General features: G+C 32.9%; 1 protein-coding gene across 1 annotated transcript in view; it reads left to right on the forward strand.

The window, feature by feature from the left end:
* The first annotated feature begins 406 nt into the window (after positions 1-406).
* Positions 407-11,902, forward strand: part of LOC119839174 (phosphatidylinositol 3-kinase catalytic subunit type 3) — a 23,896-nt gene continuing 12,400 nt past the window's right edge. The window contains exons 1-4 of the mRNA XM_038365383.1: positions 407-626; positions 1,122-1,310; positions 2,060-2,216; positions 11,409-11,546. Coding sequence (XP_038221311.1) covers positions 556-626; positions 1,122-1,310; positions 2,060-2,216; positions 11,409-11,546 — 555 coding nt within the window. The 5' untranslated portion in view covers positions 407-555. The remainder of the gene's footprint in view (positions 627-1,121; positions 1,311-2,059; positions 2,217-11,408; positions 11,547-11,902) is intronic.

The raw sequence follows: 11,902 nt of genomic DNA on the forward strand, positions 1-11,902 counted from the left end.
CTGTTAATTTGACCTTATCTTGCGTTCAATTTCAATGCAAAACTTAACTTATAATTTTCTAATAGCTAAATCGTTTTGCACGCCTTTTTTTGAGGAGTGTTGAGATAGTGCTCTACTTTCGCCTTACAGAAATTAAGAAACTTTATGGACTAAAAGTACCACTTTATAATTGTGTAAGCTAAGACTAAAAGTGTCTACATTTATTTTCTATCGCACTCGTAGAATAATGATTACATATAATTGTTAAGCTAAAACAAAGTCAATACTCATGACATTTTTAAAACACGTTTTGCTTTGGTCACGATAACTCGCGTAAAACTTAACCAAACGAATTAATTTTCAATGAAAGTTATATCAATTTTTATATAGCAATAATCTTAGCTCAAGTCATAAATGACAGTATGTATGTAGTCAACAGACAACAGATAAATTTTCAATACCTATCCAAAACAAATCTGATTTTGGCAAGTAAAGCAAACAATGAAAATATCTATAATAAAATATTAAAATATATTTATATAACTTTTTGCTGTATGCATAAAAAAGACTTTGAAAATGAACGAAATGGACGATAAGTTCTACTATGTATATAGTTCATCATTGGACCACAAAGTTGAAATTAAAATGTATGTATAAGCTTTTGTATTTATTTTGTATAACAGATATACAATAATATTCTATACAACATTTAACGCGCATTAAATTCATTTATTTTTATTTATTACAAATAATGTACCAGTGAAAGAAGTAAAAACAACATTACTTATGTTTAGGTTTTCTACTCCGGTTAACTAGAAAACATCTGTTTTCTAATATCTCATGCGTGAAATACAGATTACATATTCAAATTAGCACATTCCTTGCACCTATTGTAAAAAAAATGAATGCCACCATATCCAAACCTGCATTTGATATTTTATTTTAACTAGTCACTCACCTCAGCTTTGTCTGGTTTGACTGGACTATAACTACTGATTAAATCTAAAACACATTTACATTTAACTTTATTCAGTACTATCTTTAAAATTTTAAAGCAACAAAAGTTATTCATTAGTTGTTTTTAAAAACAAAAAATATATATTTAAATTAATATGTAAACATATTTATTACTTCTATTTCAGAGGTACACTAGAAGGAAAGAGAGCCAAACCTGAATATGATAAGCTGCTCTCTGACCCCATGCTGAAGTTCTCTGGTCTCTACCAAGAGGGGTGCTCCGATCTGTTTGTGACCTGCCAAGTGTTATGTGATGGAGTGCCTCTGGCACTGCCCGTTACAACCTCTTATAAAGCTTTCACTAATCGATGGAAGTAAGTGCATATAACATTGAAATATTATATTTATAAGAATGTTATTATATACATTTCTGAAGTCAGATAAAACTCTAGTTAATAGATAACTTAACTTTGTTTTTTATTATTCAAACATGTATGTAGAAGTAACATAATTAGGATCAAATATTATGTATGTAAATTTAAAAGCTAGTTCAGAAGGCAGAGCATTGTTGTTAACTTAATATTTAAACTTGCTTATAAATTTTATTTTTATTTATTTCTTTTTTATATAACTAATAAGGTATGTGTTAAATTAGTGGTATAAATTCAACAATTTTTCACTATTGCCTCTCTGTTAACAAGCAGACTCAAAAATGCCTATTAAAAGGTAATCAAAAATGACCAACCAGCTTTCTATAAAACATCATTCAGACACTTTCAAGCATAGTTTTTTTTTTTTTTTTTATGTCATAGTCGGCAATGGAGCTGGTGGAACGCCTGATGATAAGCGCTACCACCGCCCATAAATTTAAAGTTGTGTAGGTATTTATCGCATGTCAATAAAATAATTATAGACAAAAATTATAATTTTATGTAGTAGGGCGCTGGATCAAGATATAATTGTTCCATAACTATGATATAGATAGCTTTGAATAATTTGCTAAAATTATTACAAGATTAATTCTTGAAAAAATGCAAAATCAATAGTTTCGTTTTGCAAAGGGATTAAGTAATCTGAAAAAGATTTATGATGAATAAAGGCAAGTATTTGTTTACTTTCACAGCTGGAATGAATGGGTCACTCTACCAGTATACTACAGTGACTTACCTCGTAATGCAATCCTGGCCATGACAATATATGACTGCGCTGGACCAGGGAAACTAATGGTGGTCGGTGGCACCACTATCTCTTTGTTTGGCAAACATGGCATGTTGCGACAGGTGAGAGAGTTTTAAAATCTTTATTTACAGAGCTTTATTTTTATTTGATGTCATATGGGGCACCTGAGCTGGTGTTTCGCCTGATGGTAGCCCATGAACATTCATCACATTGTTTAATTATATATTCATATACCTTTTTATATTAAGCCGACTTCCTAAAGGTAGAAGGTTCTATGTTCCACTGTAAATTCTACTATCCTACTTCCATTCTACTATCCTACTCAACCGATTGCAATGACATTTGGTATGTAGATAGCGGGACAACTGAAATAACTTATTGGCACTTTTTATCCCGATATTTTTACGGCATACCGACTTACGCTGGTGAATCCGCGGGGCGCAGCTAGTGTACAATAACTGTCAAACTTTTCATTACAAAAATCAGTCAAAAGTGGTTTTAACTAAGGATGATGGTGAAAAACAACTATTTTTTCTAATAAAAATAATGTATATACATTGAAAATAAAATATTTATTTATTAAATAATTCAGCTAAAATTCGATGATACACAATTAATATGCAAGCAAGTCGCTATAGTATATAGTTAGTTAGTATATATAGTATAGTTAGTTACTATTCCTTTTTTCTTCTTATTTTTATTGTGTTAATGTAAAAACTGTTGGCTTCTCTAAATAAATAATTGTTTAAGGTGTCATATGTGGGACAACCTATTGAACGAAGTTCTTTTCAGTTTGAAATAAATATTATAATTACATAAATTAATTATATTCACGATTTAAATAATAAATTAAAAAAGCGAAGGAATGCTGACAAAATTGTAATCGATGTTTATTTAAAGTTAAAAACTTTTAATATTTTTAAGAATAACTACAACTACAATCTATACACACCAACACGACAAAACAATGTACGCATACACAGCAGACGCGCACGTCGCGTGGTTTGTCACTAACGACAGAGTGAGAGAGAGAGATAGAAAAAACGAATAAATCGAATCTTATATTCGGTTAGCCCCCTCTCCAAACGCTACGCACTATAGCTAAAGTGCAGTGAGGACTTTTCGTGACACTGCCTTTGCTCCCTTAGCCAGCGTTTAGGACCTTCATTCCAAAAATAAATTATTTGTAAATGACTCCTTTAGACTCGATTTGATCCACTTTAAACGGGCTGATTTACTTCTATATATAACTTTATACACTTGTCGACGATCGGTGATCGAATAATTTCCAAGATCATAGAGTTTATGTTAGTTTCCTGATTAGGATCACCAGGAATAAATAATATAAAATGAGATAAAAAACTGAATTCCCTTACTCGTCATAAGAACAAGTTATATATCAATTAAATTATTAATGCATGCTTTTTTAGCTTTTTTCACTATATAGCTTACTAATTACCTGTGACCACACGGGCGAAGCCGCGGGGATCAGCTTGTATGCTACAAAATAGCCATTTTTTCTTCAAAAACTTATATTTTATGTAGATATTTTATCTTGCAACTCAAAATGTCATTCGCCGCGTGACATGGTAATTTTTGCTACATAAGTAGGTAATTAAATTGTAAATGTGTTTATTTTTTAAAACGCATTACGTTTTTTTTTGTCAATTTTATTATAGCCTGGTGTGGAATTAATTCTTCTTTGTGTATACAAAGGATTATAATTTAAGTTTCAACCGTATTTTAAAATGCGATTCTCTTTTAACTATATTGCTTCGATTTAATTTTTAGTTTTATAGCATTGAAATGCTTTATAAATGAGAAATTTTGAAAGAATAGAAAAAATTTGATTACTAGCCTAGCTTGAGCAGAGGCTAGGCGTTGCTACGGTTAGGCAAGAAACGCAGGTTCGAATCCTGCCTCGTGATCAAATTTTTTCTATTCTTTCAAAATTTCTCATATATTGCTTCGAGTTTGTTACTTTTGAACTTTTAACTAGCCTTCCGTGTGGTCCCATTTAGGTAAATGTGGCTTAGTCTGGCAATGCGAAAACGGTTTAGCTTTTTTTTAGTAATAATAGTAACTTAGTTTTAGCATTCAATGTGATTTTTTAATATTTGAAAATGAAGAATGGAAAAAGCTTGATTATAAGTTGAAATCGAACCTACGTTTGAACTATATCGGGGCGACACCTGCCTGAATGTATTTTTAACACGCTTTTATTAGTTCGGGTTGTATGTATGCATGTAATGGAATCTTTAGATGGATGGAATGGATTTGATTGGCAATAAATGTGTATTTTTTTTTTATGTATAGTTTATTTATTTATATAGCTCGGTATATTTTTTATTGTAATTTATAATAATCGATGGTACATAGTCTTAATTAAACAGGGATCACATATATATCACACGGTGAATTAGTTTCTAGTCGCAGGAACTACTATTCCAAGTCCAGTAGTTCCCACGATAAGCGTGTACGAACAATCTCTTCAGCTTTATATTATTAGTTATAGATTTCGTGTTAACAATATTTTCAATCCTACTAATTCTACTAATATTATAAATGCGAAAGTTTGTAAGGATGTGTGTGTGTGTGTGTGTTTGTTGCAAGAGCAAGTGAAAGATCACGCAAAAACTACTCAACCGATTGCAATGAAATTTAGGTACGTAGATAGCTGAACAACTGGAATAACATATAGCCAATAGTTCAATAGTTCAATAGTTGTGCCTATAAAAATGTTGGTATGATACAAACTTTTAATTCTTCTTTTCTAAAATAAACAGTTGATTTAGATTTTTATACTTGTAGATAGTCAAGTTGAATTTAGATGCATATGCTACATTATACACATATGCACCTAAACTAATATTATAAAGTGTTTACTACTTCATTTTCATATATTTTATGTATGTGTAACGTTTTCACGCAAGAACCACTGGACCGATTACAAAAATTCGTTCGCCATTGGGAATCTAGAAATCACTGAGTGACATAGGCTATATGTAACACGGGCGAAGACGGGGGGAACAGCTGGTGTTTTGTATACGCATCTAAAGTCCTAAAACGAAACCCAAGAAAGCACAATATTTGTAGTCCACGTGAGCGAATCTGAAAGCTGGCTAATATATAATAGCTGGTTAATAAAATAAAAAACATCAGTGGTACGTTTTGATTTGTTTATAGTCAGCTTATGTCCTAGCTGATGGCATATTGCATTCGAGGACCGGTTTTGAATATAATTTAGCGATAAGGCGGTAGATGGCTATAACTCGTGATTTAGTCTGTTGGCCGTCGCGGAATGTTGCACACGCGTAATGAAGTATTATATTCCTTATAACTTAGCAGTTAAGTAGAAATTGCGTTGCTGTGAAAATTCTTAAGTATAACAGGCGATTCTTTAATCTAGTCTCCTAGATGAATGTTTCGATTAAAGACTGGTGTTGGTTATGTGCAAAGTTTGATTTAAAACTACGAATATCGGATACGGAGTTTTTTGAGAGTTTGTTGTAAAGGTTTTTCACAGTTTTAATGTATAGTTGGTTGAAAATTAGATTTTGTGTTGATAATGTGCGTGAAAAATTAGTGCCTTGTGTGTACAGGAACTGAGAATAATATATATAATAAATAAGAAAGCTATAGAAAATAAATGATGTTCATAAACTAATCTTTAATGATGTTGATATCGCGATGTTTCTACAGTTTTTTAAAATGGCTGGTTCACGTAAAATAACTTACTTTTTTCTATTCTTTCGTTTGTTTTAGTATAGCTTAATCTAAAAAAAAAATTTAGAAATCTGCCCTTCAAAATGAAAATTGACCATTTGATTTTATATTTAGTTACATATTTTTGAAATGCGCTATTATAAATGAAGAATATTAATGAATAGAAAGAATCGATTATGAGGCAGGATTCGAATTCGCGTCTTTTGCCGTACCGTGGCGACGGTATTCGTCATTTAATTATAAAAAAAAAAACTCATGAATTTAGTACAAGTAAGCATATTATGTAGGTAGTTATTTTTATTGGTTAAAATTGATTGACTGTTCTTCATAAACTTATCTCATCGGGGCCTAAATCTAACCTAAAATATGAAAGTATCGCGTCGCGGTGTTTGGTACCAAATTACTTCGAAACGGCGGGACGGATTTGTATAAAAATATGTGCACATACAAAATTCCATACAAATCCTTCCGATGTAGGAAATACGCCACGGCCAGGGACCGTGGGTATCAACGCAAGGTTTCCCCAGTCAAAAAAGAGTAATGACTTTTTTTTGACTGGGGATAAGATGATATCTCTGATTTTTATCTATTAACGTCACTTGTGAGGGAGCTTCTGAAAATCGGTGCTGCGGTTCTAAGGGCCACAGATTTTCTTGAGTGGTATTAAAAATTCTTTCAACGTTGGATGTGTACTGATCGTTAATATATACGTACCACGGGCGATGCCGGGCGGCCTGCTAGTATAATATAATATAGGTAGGTATATATAGCCTTAGAAATTTCTGCTTGTGTAAGAATTTTCAAAATCTGTTACTTAACCGTTTAAAGAATTAATTTTATCCAAGGATTAAGTCTGTAATTAAGTCTAAGAAATAGTTAAGGATAAATAAATAATACAATTATTTCATGTTTATATTGTATTCATATTTTAAATAATTTGTATTAAGATTCCAATTTAAATAGCGGAAATGATAACGTGTTAATTGCATTAATTCTCAATTATTTAATTATTCATGTTTTAATACATTTTATTTTTTATTCATGTGAACGGTTGTATTGTTATGAATTTAATGCACTAGCGTTCTGCCCGCGTCTTCGCTCGCAGTTACTAGACTTTGTTTAAAACCTACGGATATTTTAAAGTTTTCTCTTACAGTTAAGTTTATGGCGTTGATATGTCAGTTAGTTTTTTAATCAGTGTATACTTCTTTTTGCATATTTATATATCCAATTATCCAAATACATATTGACAAGATAGACTCAGTTAGGAGAAAGAAAGAAAGATAGAAGTACTTATTCTGCCAGAGGCTTCAAAGGTCAAAAGCTTGCAGTAATGAACACATAAAAGAGCAACATAAAAATACTATAACCAAAAAAATAAAGATGTCAGAGTCCTTTGGAAAAACCGGGACTATACCAGTATAATGCTGTGTCAGATAACGCGGCACTGATTTTTAGTGGTCTCAAGGGTTGTAGGAACAGCTATTAATACATAGGTAACTAATTCATAATAGTAGATATTGAAAAGAATAGTAGATAGGTCATGTACCAATAATTAACGGTAAGGGTCGTCTACAACTCGTGCTCTTTCACTCGTGCATAATACGGATATTGTCATCTTGCTCGCTGGCATACATGAGTCAGGCAATTACCTGAATTTAGTACTGCCATTCTAATTGTTTATAACAATTCGTTATATAATTTTTATTTACTTAAATGATATAATATTAAAAATGCGAATTAAGTTATTATTTGTACTCTGAAATATACGAAAAATTTGAGATATATTATAATATTGGACACAACTCAGTCATAACTAACGTGAATGGCCTACTTTTAATATTTGTTATGTAAAAAATTATTCTCGATATATGAACTTTCAAATTTATGCAAAAAGCGTAGGATGTGGCGCCATTAATAGATACTACCATACTAAAAGTATAAAGCCGAAGAGTTTGTTTGTTTACGCGCTAATCTCAGCAACTACTGTACCGATTTAAGAAATCTTACACCGTTGGATAGATACGGTTTAATGAGTGATATAGGTTTTATATGTACCGCGGGAGTAGCCGGCGTGGATCGCTAGTAGTCTATATACCACTAATAGCATATTCCATATAACCAAGTCAACAAGTTAAAAACTAGTCTAGAAATAAGTATTCCAATTTTAAGGTATTCAAGTATTTAAAACTGTAATTTTAAAGGAAGAAAATTTTGGAAATTTGAAAAGAGAATGGTATTAACTTTTTCGTTTATGACACAAAAAATTTTAATTTATATAATACCAGATGTAACCCGTGGCGTTACTCGCGTGGTACCCGGATGAAAAATTGCCTTTGTTTTAATCCAGACAATATTTTATCTCTGTACGAAATTTCATACAGATACGATTAGCTGTTTTCGCGTGAAAGAAAGACAAATATCCATACATCCATCCATACTTACAAACTTTCACGTAAAGTTAGTAGGAAATTTTGAAAAATTACATCACTTGTCCTAAAACTGCTAGGTTTTACGATAATACGGAACCATACCAACATACCTTCCTCCATTGGAGTAATCCTACTAATATTACAAATGCGAAAGTTTGTAAGGATATGTGTGTGTGTTTGTTAGTCTTTCACACAAAAAATACTGAACCGATTGCAATGAAATTTGGTGCATAGACAGCTGGACAAATGGAATAACATATAGGCAACTTTTTATCCCGAAATTCCTACGGAATACGGACTTACGCGGGTGAAACCGCGGGAAGCAGCTGGTCATCGATAAAACAAAAAAAAAATGCCAATTATAGATTACATTGGCTTATGCATCAAGTTTTAAATCTGTGAAGGCCAAATAAAACTTTATAAAAATAACATTGCCTTAATATATCCTGCATCTTGTGATATTGAACTTTTTCGAAATTGAGTTTTTTTTTTAACTTTTTCATTGATGCTATATTTAACTTTTATTTCCTACTTCGATGTTTTGTTGTTTTTCTTTTCGGCATACCGTAGCTTATTTTGGTTCATTTTAAATGTTAATGATTATGCATTACTAGAAATAGCAACCAGATTTATCACAGAACGGATATATATTTATTTAAAAAACACAACGCTTTATTTAATTATAGAATCGGCTGAATTGCCTTATTTACCCTCATACAGAAAAGCAGTGGTGGCTCAGTGGTGAGAACCTTGGACTTCAAAATCGATAAGTCGGGGTTCCAGACCGGGCGGAGCGTGCAGGAAATAAATTGATTTTTCAATTTACCTGCACATGTGAATAACATCACCACTGCTTAAAACGGCGAAGGAAAACATCGTGAGGAATCCGGCATGTCTAAGATTAAAAAGTTCGACCACATGTGACATCTGCCAACCCGCACTTTGCCAGCGTGGTGGATCATGGCCTGAACCCTCATAGGAGGCCTGTGTCCCAACAGTGGGAACATATATGGGCTGATGTACCCTCATACAGAGTATACGTAGAGAAATTGTTTAATGCTGGCGATCCTAATCATTATAATGAGATAAGGCCATATGTAAAGTATGGTATTGCCACCGATTCTTGATGATGTGTACAATATTTGAATTAAATTTGACACTTTAAAGTGGGTCACAATCGAATCTCACTGCGTTTATCGCCATATTGAACTCCACTACAAGCCAAAGAACTATGAGACTTAGAAACCACGCTCACCGTAGTGTTCGAAACGTCGGGTTAAATATAATAAACTAGCTGCACGCCCCGGCTCCGCCCGGGTAGTCATTTATCGTAATTGAAATAATATAAACTATCCTATCTCTCAAGTTGGATCGAACTGCACATGGTGTGCGAATTTTATTATAATCGGTTAAGTGGTTTAGGAGTCCATTGAGGACAAACATTGTGACACGAGATTTTTATATATTAAGATGTATAGCGTTTAAAATCCATTGAAAAGTCTATAATTTCTAAATGAATACTCGCGTAAAATCATACACAAGAAATTACTTTGCTATGTATATTTTTAAATGACCCACACCTTCGAATCTATTAATTTTTATTTATCCTTTACACGTCGGTTGCCGGTAATAATGGCTTATAACCATAAGGCCGCCAATTCAATACAAAATCTATGTTACTATTGTTATCATATTTTTTCTATTGTCTATGTATACAATGAAAATAAATAATTAAAATATAAAATATATAATTTTTGCTTAGTTTACAAATTATAAAATAGCTATCGACCTTTGTTAATCCTTGGAATAAATCAACTAATGACTAATCTAATGGCAGCCTGAAGGTATTCACATCTGATTGTTTCTATAAATACCATTCGTATATCCAATGTTCAAAGGAAAATATGCCTTAACGCTAACGATTGAGAATTAATTATTATGTGCGGAAATATGCGCTTTTGTGGCCTTCGTTATAAAAGCATTTTTAATTGCGTAGTATGATAAGCAAAACCTCCTTCAAAAAGAAAATAACACAGAAAAGGCAAGCCGGTGCCAGAAACAAGTAAAACGTTTTATACGAAGAACCGAACTTTTTTTTTCCTATTTTTAATGTAAGATGAAGATTTATTTTATCAACATGGTTGCCACTGAGACCTGGTCTAAATTAAAATTACGCGGCTACGCCCTCGATATATGTAGTAGTAGTTACTGAGATTAGCGCGTATCAGACAAACTCTTCAGCTTTATATTAACTCTGTGCGGTGGTTCTCAATTCTTATCTATATAAGATGGACTCCTTTTTTGATGTCGGTTAAAAACTCTTATGAAAACAGCATTATCAGCACCATGAACAGCAGCAATAGTAGCTCAATTATTTGAATTATTCTTAAAATATTACAAATTAATTTATCACCTTTAAGTTCGATACAAAGTAAATGTTTATCGGCTAAGTTACCTCTGTTAAAAGGTTACATGAGACATTAAATTACAATTTATTTTCTCAAATTGCAATTTTTTTGCATTTTCATAAATGTTGAGAACATCTGAACAAGATATTAATGCTTGTGTAATTCGTAATTTTAGGTAATTTCTCATTTACAACAAACTTCACGATTTCTCATTCGTAATTTTTTCGGAGTCCGATAATTTTTTCTGTATTTTTAAGCGCGGCATCTTTGATAGCCCTACCCTACTTAATAACATCAACGATTTTTGTGAACCAGCGTCTAGTCCATATTGGTCGGTATTGACGCTTAACCCTGATCTCATTAGATCCCAGGTTCGATCCACGCTGATACGCCGTCCCGCCCACATATAAATTATAATCGATAATTGCTACATTATGTTTATATTGACCTCCGCTATCGATGCGTCGCAGCTGTCCTGCAAGATAGTTCAGTGCGCCTCATACTCCCGCGCTTTCTAGAACTTCCAAACACAAATGTGCTGTAAAAGTCGGAAAGTTTTCGTTCATAACATGGAGGTATCTTTGACTGATGACAGTGCAGTGAATTGACATGGTGGTGCTTTTGAATAACGTTAAAAATGGGCAATTCGACGAGCACGTTGAACGTATGCAAGAAGTGTTATTTGTACTTGGTGGGACAGTTTAGGAAGTTACTGTTTGTCCGAAAGGGGATGTTCGATTTGCGCGTGTGGCCCGGGGTCGAGGGCAGCGAGAAGACGCCTGGGAAGGCGCCGGACAGGGGCAAGGAGCAGATGCAGAGGCTGGCCAAGCTGGCCAAGAAACATCGCAATGGGCACATGCCGAAGGTGAGTTTCGTTTGGTTTTTAATAAACGTTAACGTCCTGGGTTCGATTTCCCGTGGGATATAGTAAAATGGCTCGGACTGGCAGGACACAGAAAGCTGATAACCTACTTATCCGCAAAGAAAATCAACTACTGAATCAGGACTTAATGCTTTTGCCCCATACCCCACAAGGGACACTGGAATTGACTTTTTGGTCATTTATTTTTATTTTATTTTTGTTTTTATATTTTTTATTTATTTGGCCCCTTAATGTTTCACTACCAAATTTTGTACCTTAATGCATGTATATTTATTTATCCTCTGTTACCAAGTTTCAATTCTCGATTTAATATTAAATAGCCTTTGAACAAATAATGT

This window comes from Zerene cesonia, unplaced genomic scaffold (assembly GCF_012273895.1).
Source record: "Zerene cesonia ecotype Mississippi unplaced genomic scaffold, Zerene_cesonia_1.1 Zces_u009, whole genome shotgun sequence".
Taxonomy (NCBI): Eukaryota; Metazoa; Arthropoda; class Insecta; order Lepidoptera; family Pieridae; genus Zerene; species Zerene cesonia.